At 41.5% G+C, this 12,063-nt stretch overlaps 1 protein-coding gene across 1 annotated transcript in view; it reads right to left on the reverse strand.

The window, feature by feature from the left end:
- Positions 1 to 221: 221 nt before the first annotated feature.
- Dnt (tyrosine-protein kinase Dnt) overlaps positions 222 to 12,063 on the reverse strand; it is a 48,848-nt gene continuing 37,006 nt past the window's right edge. The window contains exons 3-8 of the mRNA XM_076806358.1: positions 6,422 to 6,828; positions 5,657 to 5,842; positions 4,067 to 4,205; positions 2,965 to 3,257; positions 884 to 1,043; positions 222 to 505 (exon numbers count right to left, since the gene is read on the reverse strand). Of these exons, the coding sequence (XP_076662473.1) occupies positions 257 to 505; positions 884 to 1,043; positions 2,965 to 3,257; positions 4,067 to 4,205; positions 5,657 to 5,842; positions 6,422 to 6,828 (1,434 nt within the window). The 3' untranslated portion in view covers positions 222 to 256. The remainder of the gene's footprint in view (positions 506 to 883; positions 1,044 to 2,964; positions 3,258 to 4,066; positions 4,206 to 5,656; positions 5,843 to 6,421; positions 6,829 to 12,063) is intronic.

Genomic DNA, 12,063 nt, shown 5'->3' on the forward strand with positions numbered 1-12,063 from the left:
ACAAGCGTAGGATCCTTGGCAGCCAACAGCATTTCAGCTTCTCTGACAGCAGAGATAAAGTAAAGATTTTGGACAGTACTGGTGCAAAGAATGACTTCCTCCGAACAAAGCGAGGATTCTACGATCGGTGATGGTTGCTCCATTTAAGTACTAGAATTCTGTACAGGTGCTTTCAGTATGTCTCCTTCCTTTACAGGCGGAAGTGAAAGGGAATCTCTCTGCGTGGAAGAGTTTTGCGCACCGACAGCTTTATCTATTAGACGTATCTGGTCAGCTGGGTGTGGAAATCTTGTAGGCAGACGATCAATTGACTAAACGTCGGCCTCTCGTCCGCTGACATCGCCCAGCAATATGCCATGACAGCGAACAGTTCGTCCGGACAGTTGATTGGCTGTGCTAATCGGTAGCCGTCCCTGAGATACGAGGCCATTTCGAATGCGTCTACCTCCACGTATGGTTGCTGCGCCAGTGTCGTCAGCTCCCACAGCAACACCCCGAATGCCCACTAAAATCACAGCAAAAGTACATTTTTTTTTACAACGATGTTTACAGTCTCCTGGAGCAGTTCTGGAATTCAATGGAAAGTATAAACCGCTTAACTCAATAATTGAGTCATTCATCCGACATTATTAATTCTTTGCACTCAACTGCCCCATCTGAAGCTCCGCCCACAAATTAATTTTACTAAACAAATTTAACGCTAATCGTACCGAGCAGGTAATGCGACTTGTATAAGTTGTTTTCTAAAAATTTTTTGTGGTTTTCATAACAATATGACTGGAGAGATTTCTTTAATAGTCTCTGGTGAAAGGATCTTTGTAATATCAATAATTATAAATTAGAAAATGTACTCAAAATTTACTGATGCAATTTGTTAACTTACCACGTCAGAGGCGGTGCTGAACGTCTTGTTCAGAAGACTTTCAATGGCGAGCCACTTGATTGGCCGGTTCTCGTTGTCGCCGAGACAATGGTAATCCTGGGGGAACAGATCCCTGGCCAGAGCGTTGTCCGTGATTTGAACCCTGAGATCGTCGTCGACGCTAATAACAAGGTAACATTGATCGTTAAACGTCCCTGTTCGAACACCTAGCCAAATGCTGTTTCGAGCAAATTTAGAGCAATGTTTGCATCACACTTTGCGAGCAAAAGACTGGTCCATTTGGTAGCAAACCTTGCTTGGAACAGAATTTGGCCCCCATTTTATATGAATTTGGCACCCAGATATGTCGATACATTCCTGGTCAAATTCGGAGACAGATCAATCGCAAATCCATGCCAAATTGGAGCCAAACCTTGGCTTCGTTCGGCCTTCGTTGTAGAGGGCAGGTCCGTCGAACTAAGAGCGGACATAACCTTGTTCGCAAAAGCGGTGCGTAAACATCACAATGTGCAGTGGAAGACAAAGCGCCGTAAAAGATGTGTTACAAAAAATAAAATATGTCTATAAATGTATTGTAAACATATTTTGCCCGATATTTACTTTCAGAATAAGGTTAGGTTCCCGCTTAGGGCGACCGACCTGCCCTCTATAACCAAGCTGAACGAAACCAAGGTTTGGCTTCAATTTGACATGGGATTTTGGCTGCAGACTTTGCACTCAAATATCGTGCCTAATACGGAAACATATGGATAGGAATTTGGAGACAAATTTTGGTGCCAAATTCAAAGCCGTCTCAGTGGTCGAAAATCGTATAAACTCGGAACCAAATTCATGAATCTCTTAATTATACATTTCTACTTACGAACAGGGCAATTAAAAAAATTTTTGGGATCACACAAATTACGATTCCGATACTGTCTTTTTACTACGATGATGAACTACCCTTATAGGTTATGTTCCACGCTATGAAAACAAGGTTTTGCTAGTTTCGCTTCGACAATTTTTTGTAAACATACATGTAGCCGAAAGGATACTATTTAACACTACATTATTTAAATTTGAGTTAGATCTGCGGTTGAAGATTTCATAACAAAATATGTCGATTTTAGAGAAAATCTAGTTTTTGAACATTTCTTCCGACTTCAGAGTTTTTCCAACAAATTTCGATAATGTATTACTACGATGAGAAACTACCCTTATAGGTTATGTTTGCCGCTATGAAAACAAGGTTTTGCTTTAACAATTTTTTGTAAATGTACACGTAGCCGAAAGGATACTATTTAACGCTACATTATTTAGATTTGCGTTAGATCTGAGGTTGAATATTTCATAACAAAATATGTCGATTTTAGATAAAATCTCGTTCTAGAAGATTTTTTCCGACTTCAGAGTTTTCCCAAACAATTTGGATAATGTACGTAGTTGTAAAATGTCCAAATGTAAAAATCTGTAATCAGAACTGGCATGCAGTTCGAAAGAAGTTGAAAATTCGAATTCAGTCCGGGTCTTTACGACCTCGGAGCATCACGCGACGATAAAAAGGGACACGGGGCACGAGCATAAGCTCGGCGGATCGAGCATGTTCGCCCGTGGCTAAATTTGTCGGGCGATTCGCGTGGTAATATCGGGAAAAAAGGTCGCAGAAGACGTGGGGCTGCCCCGAGCGAGCATTAAAAGTCATCCTTGCGGGGCGAAACAGTAGCTGCTGCCGGTAATTAAACAGTCTCGGGCCAGTGTATTTATTGCTAATTAATGCCGCACGGCCAATTAATTCCGTAACGAAACGTAACGACCTGAAGGTTTACGGCGCCACGAGTGAATTATTCTGTACAGTGTGTTTATCCTTCGCGGGAGGACTTCCTATGGTCGGATCGTAAAAACTGATCCAACCACGTCAAAAGTTTCGTACGGGTTATGGAAACGAGCGACTTCGAGAGAGAAAGAGAGAGAGAGAGAGAGAGAGAGAGAGAGAGAGAGAGAGAGAGAGAGAAATAGAGGAAAAAAGATAGGGAGGAAAACGTTTATGTTACAACTTTTATGCCCGGCATATTGTAACAATAATCCAGGTTCTTTTTACTTACACGCAATTCCTGGCGGCTAGGTCTCTGTGCACCAGCCTCTTTCTGTGGAGATACTGGACGCCTTTGGCCGCTTGAAGGGCCATTTCCACGACTTCTTGCGTGGTGAGAGCCCTCGGTGGCCCCTCGCTGCTCAACTTGCACCTCAGCAAGAACCTCTTCATGTTCTTGTAGCCGGTGTGCGGATACAAAAGGAAAGGCGCGCTTCTGTCCTCGATCGAGACACCCAAAACGGGCAGCAACACCGGGTGGCTTAAACCGTACAGTGCTAATCCCTCGCGCAAGAGGAGGGCGACCTTAAGAAACGAAATTGAAGAGCACGTCAGAAAAGGGGTGAGCGCTCACTCGAACGATAGTGGATCGTCAAAGGGACTCCCTCCGGGCCCCGTTTGCCACGATATCTTTCGAGTTCCCAATTAAAAAGCAGCCAATTTAGAGGCCAAGGAACTAATTTCCATCACAGTCGTGCGGCTCCATAATTTTTAAAAAATATTACAGACTGTACAACAATAAAATATCTGAGCTGTGCCATTTCCAATGTCATAAGTGAGTTGCAATTATACATTGATCTTCGCAACACTAAAAGCTCGATTTTTGTCAAATCTAAAATAACATGATATGATCAAATGTAGACGTTTAAGTGTCCTTCAACTGTCCGTGCCTCGGAAGAAGCCTCGCAGGACGGCACAAGGCCAAAGGTGGCATCCCCACCGTCGACGCTCCAATAGGCCGATGCTTAGGCTCTGACGTCACACGCTGTATAGTATGTGCAACCGCTGTAGCCAATAGAGCAGCTGGAGCCCCTTCCGCTCTGACCAATCAGCCCAGCGTTTCTTTCGCGAGGCTTCTTGCGCGGCACGCACAGTACGTTAATTAGTACCGTACAAGAAGAATGAAAAGAAAAGTTGATTTAATTTGTTTACGCGGGAGAAAACCGTGGTTGAGTTTCGTAAAACAGTCCTCCGGCGTGTGGAAACTAATTAAGAGTCCATGCGTAGGGGGTAGCAAGAGTCTAATTGCCAGGCGATTCCGGGGAAACGCGTGCTAAATTAATTAGCCGGCTTTCGACGAAACTTAATTGGAAAGGGAAGAAAAAATTACTCACTTGCGACTGCGATGCATGTTCAGCAGCAGTTTTCACTAGGACATCCCTCGGGGTAGACGCGCCCTCCTCGTGATAACTGCCTCTGTACACGCGACCGAATGTGCCTTCCATTTCAATGCTGAGAAGGCGTACCCTGCATCTGTAACAAGCGCAGAGCAAGATCGCCTCGAGATTCGTGACTACCGGCATCAACCGAACCGATAATTATTCTGTACAAACTTTGAAAACCGTTCACGAAAATTACCGATGCCCCCGAAACTGATCGTCTAATTGCTAGAATGTACGCCTGTCTGCGCGCCGACCGGACTTCAACGACCGAACAGGTGATACTGAAAGGATCACCGCCGGACGCATCTCTTTAAGCTTGCGATGCAAAATGGGGCCAATAAATATTCCTACTCGTCGTATAGAAGTGAATTTGCACACACTCGTTGCCAGTCCTTTTTACTTGGAACGATTTTTCAATATCTTTCCTCAATCTCTTTTAGTAAAACTCTTTTATATTCAACTATTTTTTCATGGAACTTTCACCATCGCATGCGCGACGTTTTTCCGATTAAAACGAGCCCAAACATGACACAATTCGGATCGTATTTACCTGTTTAATCCACGATCCAGTAGAACCTCCATTATCCGAACCGACGATTCACAGTTCAATCTAAACTGATCCATATAAGATACGTTTCATTTTACAAATTAGATACGTAGTTACATAAGTTCTCTATAATTCTCTATATTTACGCTCCACTCAACAGTTCGGATAATGGAGGTTCCGCTACATCGTGAATTAAATGAGTAAACGTGATCCAAATTGCGTCGTGTTTGGTGTCATTCTAATCGGAAAACTGTGACGAATATGTTGGCAAACAAGTTTTGCGTGAAAATTATTCGTAACGAACGAAATTAGGTGATGTATTTCGTGTTGAACGTTTCAGACGACGCGTTCTAAATATTTTTCTCTGGGAACAAACGTCGTCCGTTTGCAATTCTTCGACCGGTCGATAGTTGAACGGTTTCATCAGCAACTTCTGTGCACTTGAACGCGCGGAATATCAAGATTTTTCCCCCCGGCTCCTGAACGATCTTAACCTAAAAACACGATGCAGGCCTCCACCAGAGCCACTCGAGGAATAAAAAGAAAAATGCTTAGAATCGGGGAACTCGAGATGCTGGCTGTCTATAGGTTTACTAGTCATTTCAAGCGAGCCTTCGGGTCAATAATCATTAGACTGCGGATTTTTATGCATTTATGTATAAATTTGCAAAATAAAATAAAACAGAAACGTTAACAAGTCGCAGTTCTATTTATCTTTTTTCTTTGTTCCAGGTTTCACTGAATTTCCATAAACTTCATCTAGTAATAATCAATACTGTACTTCAATTTTAAATGCAAAAGTGAAGGCCCCTTTTTTAAACATTTTAGTTTATCAAGTTTTATGTATCTTTTGTACTAGACTTATGTGTCTTATGATGTTTTCTGAGTAGTAAATGCTTCGTCGTGGATTTCTTGAGTTGAGGCTGATCGGTTTTCCAGGTTTATTGAAAATAGTTGAAAACCAGATTTCATCTGCAATGACGCAGTTAATCTACCTCTGGACCGTGATTTCCTGGATTCTCTCGTGCAGTTCTCGACTGGGTCGATCGTCTAATCGCCTGTAAGTGGACGTTGACGTAGCAGATGCTGGTGGAGGTGTTTCAGAAGACAAAAATGTTTGCGCTGGTCCAACACCGGTGCTGCGTTCCACGCTGCATGCGGAACTGAGACCTCTCGACTCCCTATAAGAATGAAAACAACATTACTGCAACCTTCTCTTCGAATTTTAATAATCTCTAATACTAGGCAACCCTCAATACTATTTAAAATAGAATTTTAATTCACTATTTCTTAATTTAGACATATAAATTTTATTCAGAGAGAGAGAGAGAGAGAGAGAGAGAGAGAGAGAGAGAGCGAGCGAGAGAGAGAGCGAGAGCGAGAGAGAGAGAGAGAGAGCGAGAGAGAGAGAGAGAGAGAGAGAGAGAGAGAGAGAGAGAGAGAGAGAGAGCAGAAGAAATATATTTCTAACAATATTTACAAGTAGAATCTTTCTTTCTTAAATTATCTTCTATTTATAAATTTCTCTGAATTCCATGTAAAGTTTTTAATCTTACACTAATATGAATAGAAATACATCACAGAAAATATTGTAACGAATATTAATAAAAAGGGGTGACCAACTTAAGAAACAGAAAAGCATACAAGGTGAAAATCTTGCTATACAAGGTCTTCCTTAGGTTCCATTCCCCCAAACCATAAGCACCCAAAGCCCCGATGGTGTTTGTAATTATAGAACAAGTGAATTAAGATAAGCTTACTGCAGAGGGTCGCGATGCCTTCTGGTCTTTTTATCGCGCACATAGTAGGCAATAACCAGAACAAAGATGGCAGCGATGAAGGCACAGGCGCAGCCGACAGCAGCGTAGAACACTTGGCCGCCGGAAGTGGTTCCAGAAGCGGCGACGAGCACTTCTTCGGCGCCTATGTTGCTCTTATCCTTCATACAGATCTTCTTCCGCCTGAAGTCCAAGCTGGTCGTGTTCCGCCTCGATAGGGAGACATTTATTCGAAGACTGAGATCGACTTCCGCGTCGTACGGGCCGCAATGCAACGCCAGTGCCCAGGTCTGAAGACCACCCACCGGTATTTCGCCGGCCTGCGATATGTTCAACGAACTGCTCAAGGCTGCCGGATCGCTCACGTCTATCAGCATCGAGTACGGCAGCTGGAAATGGAAAATAAATCATTTGAAAGCCGCTCTCGTTGAATCTGTCTTGTAACCGAGTTGCCCGGACTTGCAGAAACGCTTGAAGAACATGCTAGAGTACCAGAAGAACGTGTTGTACGTTGCTGAGTGTAGTCTTTGGATGGATGTACACTGGGGAATCTGCTGTTTGAAAATGCAGCATAGCTTCGACAGTCGTAGAATCGACATTTATATTTATTAGAAATTTGCTGACCATTAGCAAGCGTACTCGAGGAACGCATTTTTTGGGGAAGATTTTATTTGCAGTCCCAGTGTCACAGGGATACAGTGATTTCTGTATACAGGATGTTAATTTGAAAATTTTCTAGCAGAATATCTCGAAGAGTATGAAAGATATTAAAAAATTATAGAACACATCTTTCTAGAAGAACATCTTTTTAGAGAAAGAGTGGGTGGCGTTTCCAAGGTCATTTGAAGGTCAACTTTGTTTTTTCAAATGGAAACCCATATTTTTTATTATGGGATCTTAGTGTACGATCAATAAGATCAAGGTACGATACTTATTGTAGTTAAGAATCGATAAGAATTTTATTAAAGAATTGTACACAATGCCTCGTACTACTTCTCTTTAACACGTTGAATGCCACGTCACCGATATGTGGGTGACCTGATCATCGTACCAAATTTGATTAGGATCTGTAACGTGCAAGAATGTTGGACGACTACTCGGTATCATATATTTAACTTTTTTCAATTTTTATTTCATTAACACTAGATTTAGGGGACCCGTCAAAATGACGGATTGTAATATTTTTAAATTGCGAATATTGAGATTGTAAAAATGCATCCATGAGCAATTATTTAACAAATCGATTTCTTTGGGTATATATTATTTAAAAAATGGCTACAAATTTTTCATAGATTCATTCATGTTATTTTTATTAAGTAATGTAAAATAGTAATTTTTACAAATTTTCATAGATTCATTCATGTTATTTTTATTAAGTAATGTAAAATAGTCATTTTTACAAATTTTCATAGATTCATTCATGTTATTTTTATAAAGTAATGTAAAATAGTAATTTTTATAGATTTTCATAGATTCATTCATGTTATTTTTATAAAGTAATGTAAAATAGTCATTTTTACAAATTTTCATAGATTCATTCATGTTATTTTTATAAAGTAATGTAAAATAGTCATTTTTAATGCTCCGTAAACCTAGTGTTAAATAACTTACTTTGATTCTATGGAATTTTTGAGGTTTTTAGTTTGGCAGTCAAAGTGCTAAATATCTCCGAAACTAATGGGCGGATAAACAAAAGTATCCTACGAAAATTGCTGGTCTTTTTACGTACAATAAGATCCCATAGTAAAAAATATAGGTTTCCATTTGAAAAGACAAGGTTGACCTTCAAATGCCCTTGATAATGCCAAAGAAACAAAAAACTGACACTGCCCCCCGCTTTCCTCCTCGAAATGCTTGGTTCTACGCTTTTTTAATATCTTTCAAAATTTTGAGATACACGGCTGGAAAGTTTTGAGCACCCTGTACATGTCGCCAAGACCTGGACGATAAACGTCGCGGAATTGTCCCCACTACCGCGTGGCATACTCCGCGAGGAATTGTAAACATAACGACGCTGTGAAGAACCGTGTCGTTGACATATATCGAGACCTCGCTGTAATCTGTTATGACCCCGATACATGTTCTGATTTTTGACGACGGGGGATCGAGAAATGGCGTCTCTGTGCACGATATACATTCTCGCATACGTCGAAAGGTTACCGTGCGAATAGGGTAAAATTGGGTTGCGGATTGGGGAGGGGGGAGGGGAGGGAGAATGGAGGCCGTCGATCGTTTCGTTAGCGGAGAACAGACGAGGACGAACAAGGGGCAAATGGAACAAAAGTCGAAGGATGTAAGGGACGAGTTTGCTACTGCTCGCTCGTAATCACGCGAGCGTTGAACCTTCTTATAATCTGAAACGTACCATTCTTGGAAGACAATTTGCGCCCAACCGAGAGCAAAGTGAATCTGCAGGACCGCGGGCAAGGGAACCTCGAAGAAAGGGGACGAGGAGGAAGTAGCGAGAGAAGAGAAGCGGACAGGAACGAGTGGAACGAGTGGAACGAGCCGAGGGATTCGGCGGAGGAGGGAAGAGAAGCTAGACGAGAGAAAGAGGAAAGAGAGATGAAGAGAGAGAGAGAGAGAGAGAGAGAGAGAGAGAAGCTGGAGAAGGCCTCCTCTCGCAGCTGATTACCAGCTCGCAATGATGATCGGTTCCCAACTAGCCGCGGAGAAGGCACCTCGTCAACCTGCCCGCTTGTCGCTACACGTTACACTCGGCTCTTCCACGGTGTTCTCCGCGCTCTGCGGTCTTTTATGGCCGCGAGCAGCCAACTACGTGCTGACAGTGAATGCCTCTGTAAACCGGCTAACCGTTCGATTTAAACTGTCGAGAATTTTTACGATGCTCTTTTTCTCACCCCCGTTCCCGTAACGCTTCGGGATTTCGCGAGTTGGTCCTCGCGCGCGAGCGCAGGTTTATGGACACGTCGTCGTCGTCGCGAGGAGAGGACCATCCTCGCCCGGAATTTATGAAACGCGTTACTGATAACAGACGCGAGAGGAAACGAGCTGCATCCCGGTAACACCGAAGTGCGACTACTCCGCTTCTGGATATTGGAAATGTATTCAAAGTTGCACCGGAATATGCCGCGAATATGTACCCGGATTATGCTCGTTCTTGTTTATCGGCGACGGTCGGTTGGCTGCTTCTGGACACGGCTTAAAACGCTCAGAGGATCGCAGAAATGCTTGAACGTAACAGGCTCGTTTCAGTTTTTTGTTTACCGGGATACTCATGAGACAACGTAATTTTAGGACTATTTTTTCTTTTTTTTTTTTTATTGTTTGCTTTCCTGACGCAGTACGGTCAGAACTGTTGCTTGCAACCGGCTCGCATTCGGGACAGCGAATGACATTTTTTATAACATTTTATACCGGGGAATGCTACTTTCTCTTCGCTGGTTTCGTAACGTTGAAAACAACTTCTCGTTGGCGATCTCCTCGCGCCGAAAATATCTTTATTTATTCGTAATCTCGATTTTTGTTACGTCGTAAAAAATGCAGCGATACTTGTCCGGTATATTCAATTTTAAGAAGAAAAACACGTTCGCGACGGCTGTACAATATTATTATTATCTCGAACAATTTTTGAGCGAATGTTTCTATGAAGATAATTTCTAAACAAATATTTGAGATCGTGTACGAACGATCAAAAGTAGGTGTAATTTAAAACTGCGAAGACATCAGAAAAATCCAGAAAAACTGTTACATTATTTTCGACCGAATAAAGATATTAAGAAAGAGAATAAATTTTTTATTTTATTCTAGTTTGTTGCAAAAAGAAATATTAGGAAAGGAGGCCTTAGTTTTTAGAAAATGAAGAATTAAATTTTAGGGGATTTAATTAAAAAAAAAATGCAATGAATTTTTGATATTTGAATTATTAAATTAAATTTGTAAGAAAATGTTAATCAACACTAGATTTACGGAACCCGTCAAAATGACGGATTCTAATATTTTTAATTTACGAATATTGAAATTATAAAGATGCATCCATGAGGAATTAACAAATTTGTTTCTTTAGGTATATATTATTAAAAAAAATGGCTACAAATTTTAACAGATACATTCATGTTATTTTCACAAAGTAATGGAAAATAGTCACTTTTAGCGCTCCGTAAACGTACTGTTAAACATTTTGAAATGTTGAACCTAACAATCATTCGCGTGTCTCGAAATTGACGAAGCGGCCGTCGGATGGTTAAAGACACGAAGAAGATAGTAGAAAAAGATTGTATCGGTCGGGAAAAAAAATATGCGACGAATTTGTCCGGGGGAACGGTTCGCATAACTGAAAAGTCGTCGGTTTGATTGACAGGCAGCCCCCGTGCGCCTAAGTAACGTCCAGGACACTCGGTTTTGTCGCGAAGGTGACGGATGTCTCGGCGCTGGTCATCAGTCTTCAACTTTCCGTCTCCCTTTCCTCCTCTTCCTTCGAATGAGACAGCTCGAAGAAGTGGCTGGACCACTTTGTCCTACTCTCGGATCCGTTCCTTTCCTTTCCTTCTTTCTTTTTTTTTCTTCTTTTCTGCACATCGTCGACGAGTCAATCCGACACCGTGCCGCATTCTACCCACTTTCCGCCGCCACTTTGTCAGCGTACCTTCGTCGTCAACGAGGACAGCTCGTTCTCGCAAAAATCGTTCTCTTCGCGCAACCCGATGACTCATTGCACTGTTACACCCGGGTCATCATTAACGGACTCGTTCACGCGCGAATTTCCAATGATGGAAATCCTCTTGCCGAGAAGCGCGAAATTTTCAGCCACGACAATAATAAATATTGAAAACGCGATTTTTGGTGTTGGAATAGGTGGCTTTACGAATACGTTTATAGGTAGGTGTGTAGATTTTCTGACGGCTGCAAAGTGCATATTTTGGCGGAAATGCTTTTTTGAGGAAGCGCGAAATTTGGGACGCAGAGATTAATCACGACAAATACTGAAAACGCGATTTTTATTATACGTTTGGAGTAATTGGTTTTGCGGAAACTTTTATGGACAGTTTTGTATTTTTTCCAGTCGGCTGCAGAGTGCATAATAGCTGAAATTCTGATTTGAAGAAATGCAAAATTTGGGACGCGGAGATTAACCACGAAAAATGTTAAAAACGCAATTTTTATTATATGTTTGGAGTAATTGGTTTTGCGAAAACTTTTATATAGAGTTTTGTATTTTTTCCAGTGGGCTGCAGGGTGCAGCCATTGCTGAAATTCTGTTTTGAAGAAATGCAAAATTTGTGGTGCAGAGATTAACCACGAAAAATATTATAAACGCGATTTTTATTATACGTTTGGAGTAATTGGTTTTGCGAAAACTTTTATATAGGGTTTTTTTTCCCAGTGGGCTGCAGAGTGCAGCCATTACTGAAATTCTGTTTTGAAGAAATGCAAAATTTGAGCCGCAGAGATTAACCACGAAAAATATTTAAAAAAACGATTTTTGTTATACGTTTCGAGTAATTGGTCTTGCAAAAATTTTTACGGACAGTTTTGTAATTTTTCCAGCCGGCTGCAGAGTGCATATAATGGCCGAAATGATTTTTTGAGGAAGCGCAAAATTTGGGACGCAGAGATTAACCCCGAAAAATATTAAAAACGCGATTTTTATTATACGTTTGCAG

This window comes from Halictus rubicundus, chromosome 2 (assembly GCF_050948215.1).
Source record: "Halictus rubicundus isolate RS-2024b chromosome 2, iyHalRubi1_principal, whole genome shotgun sequence".
NCBI classification, from domain to species: Eukaryota; Metazoa; Arthropoda; class Insecta; order Hymenoptera; family Halictidae; genus Halictus; species Halictus rubicundus.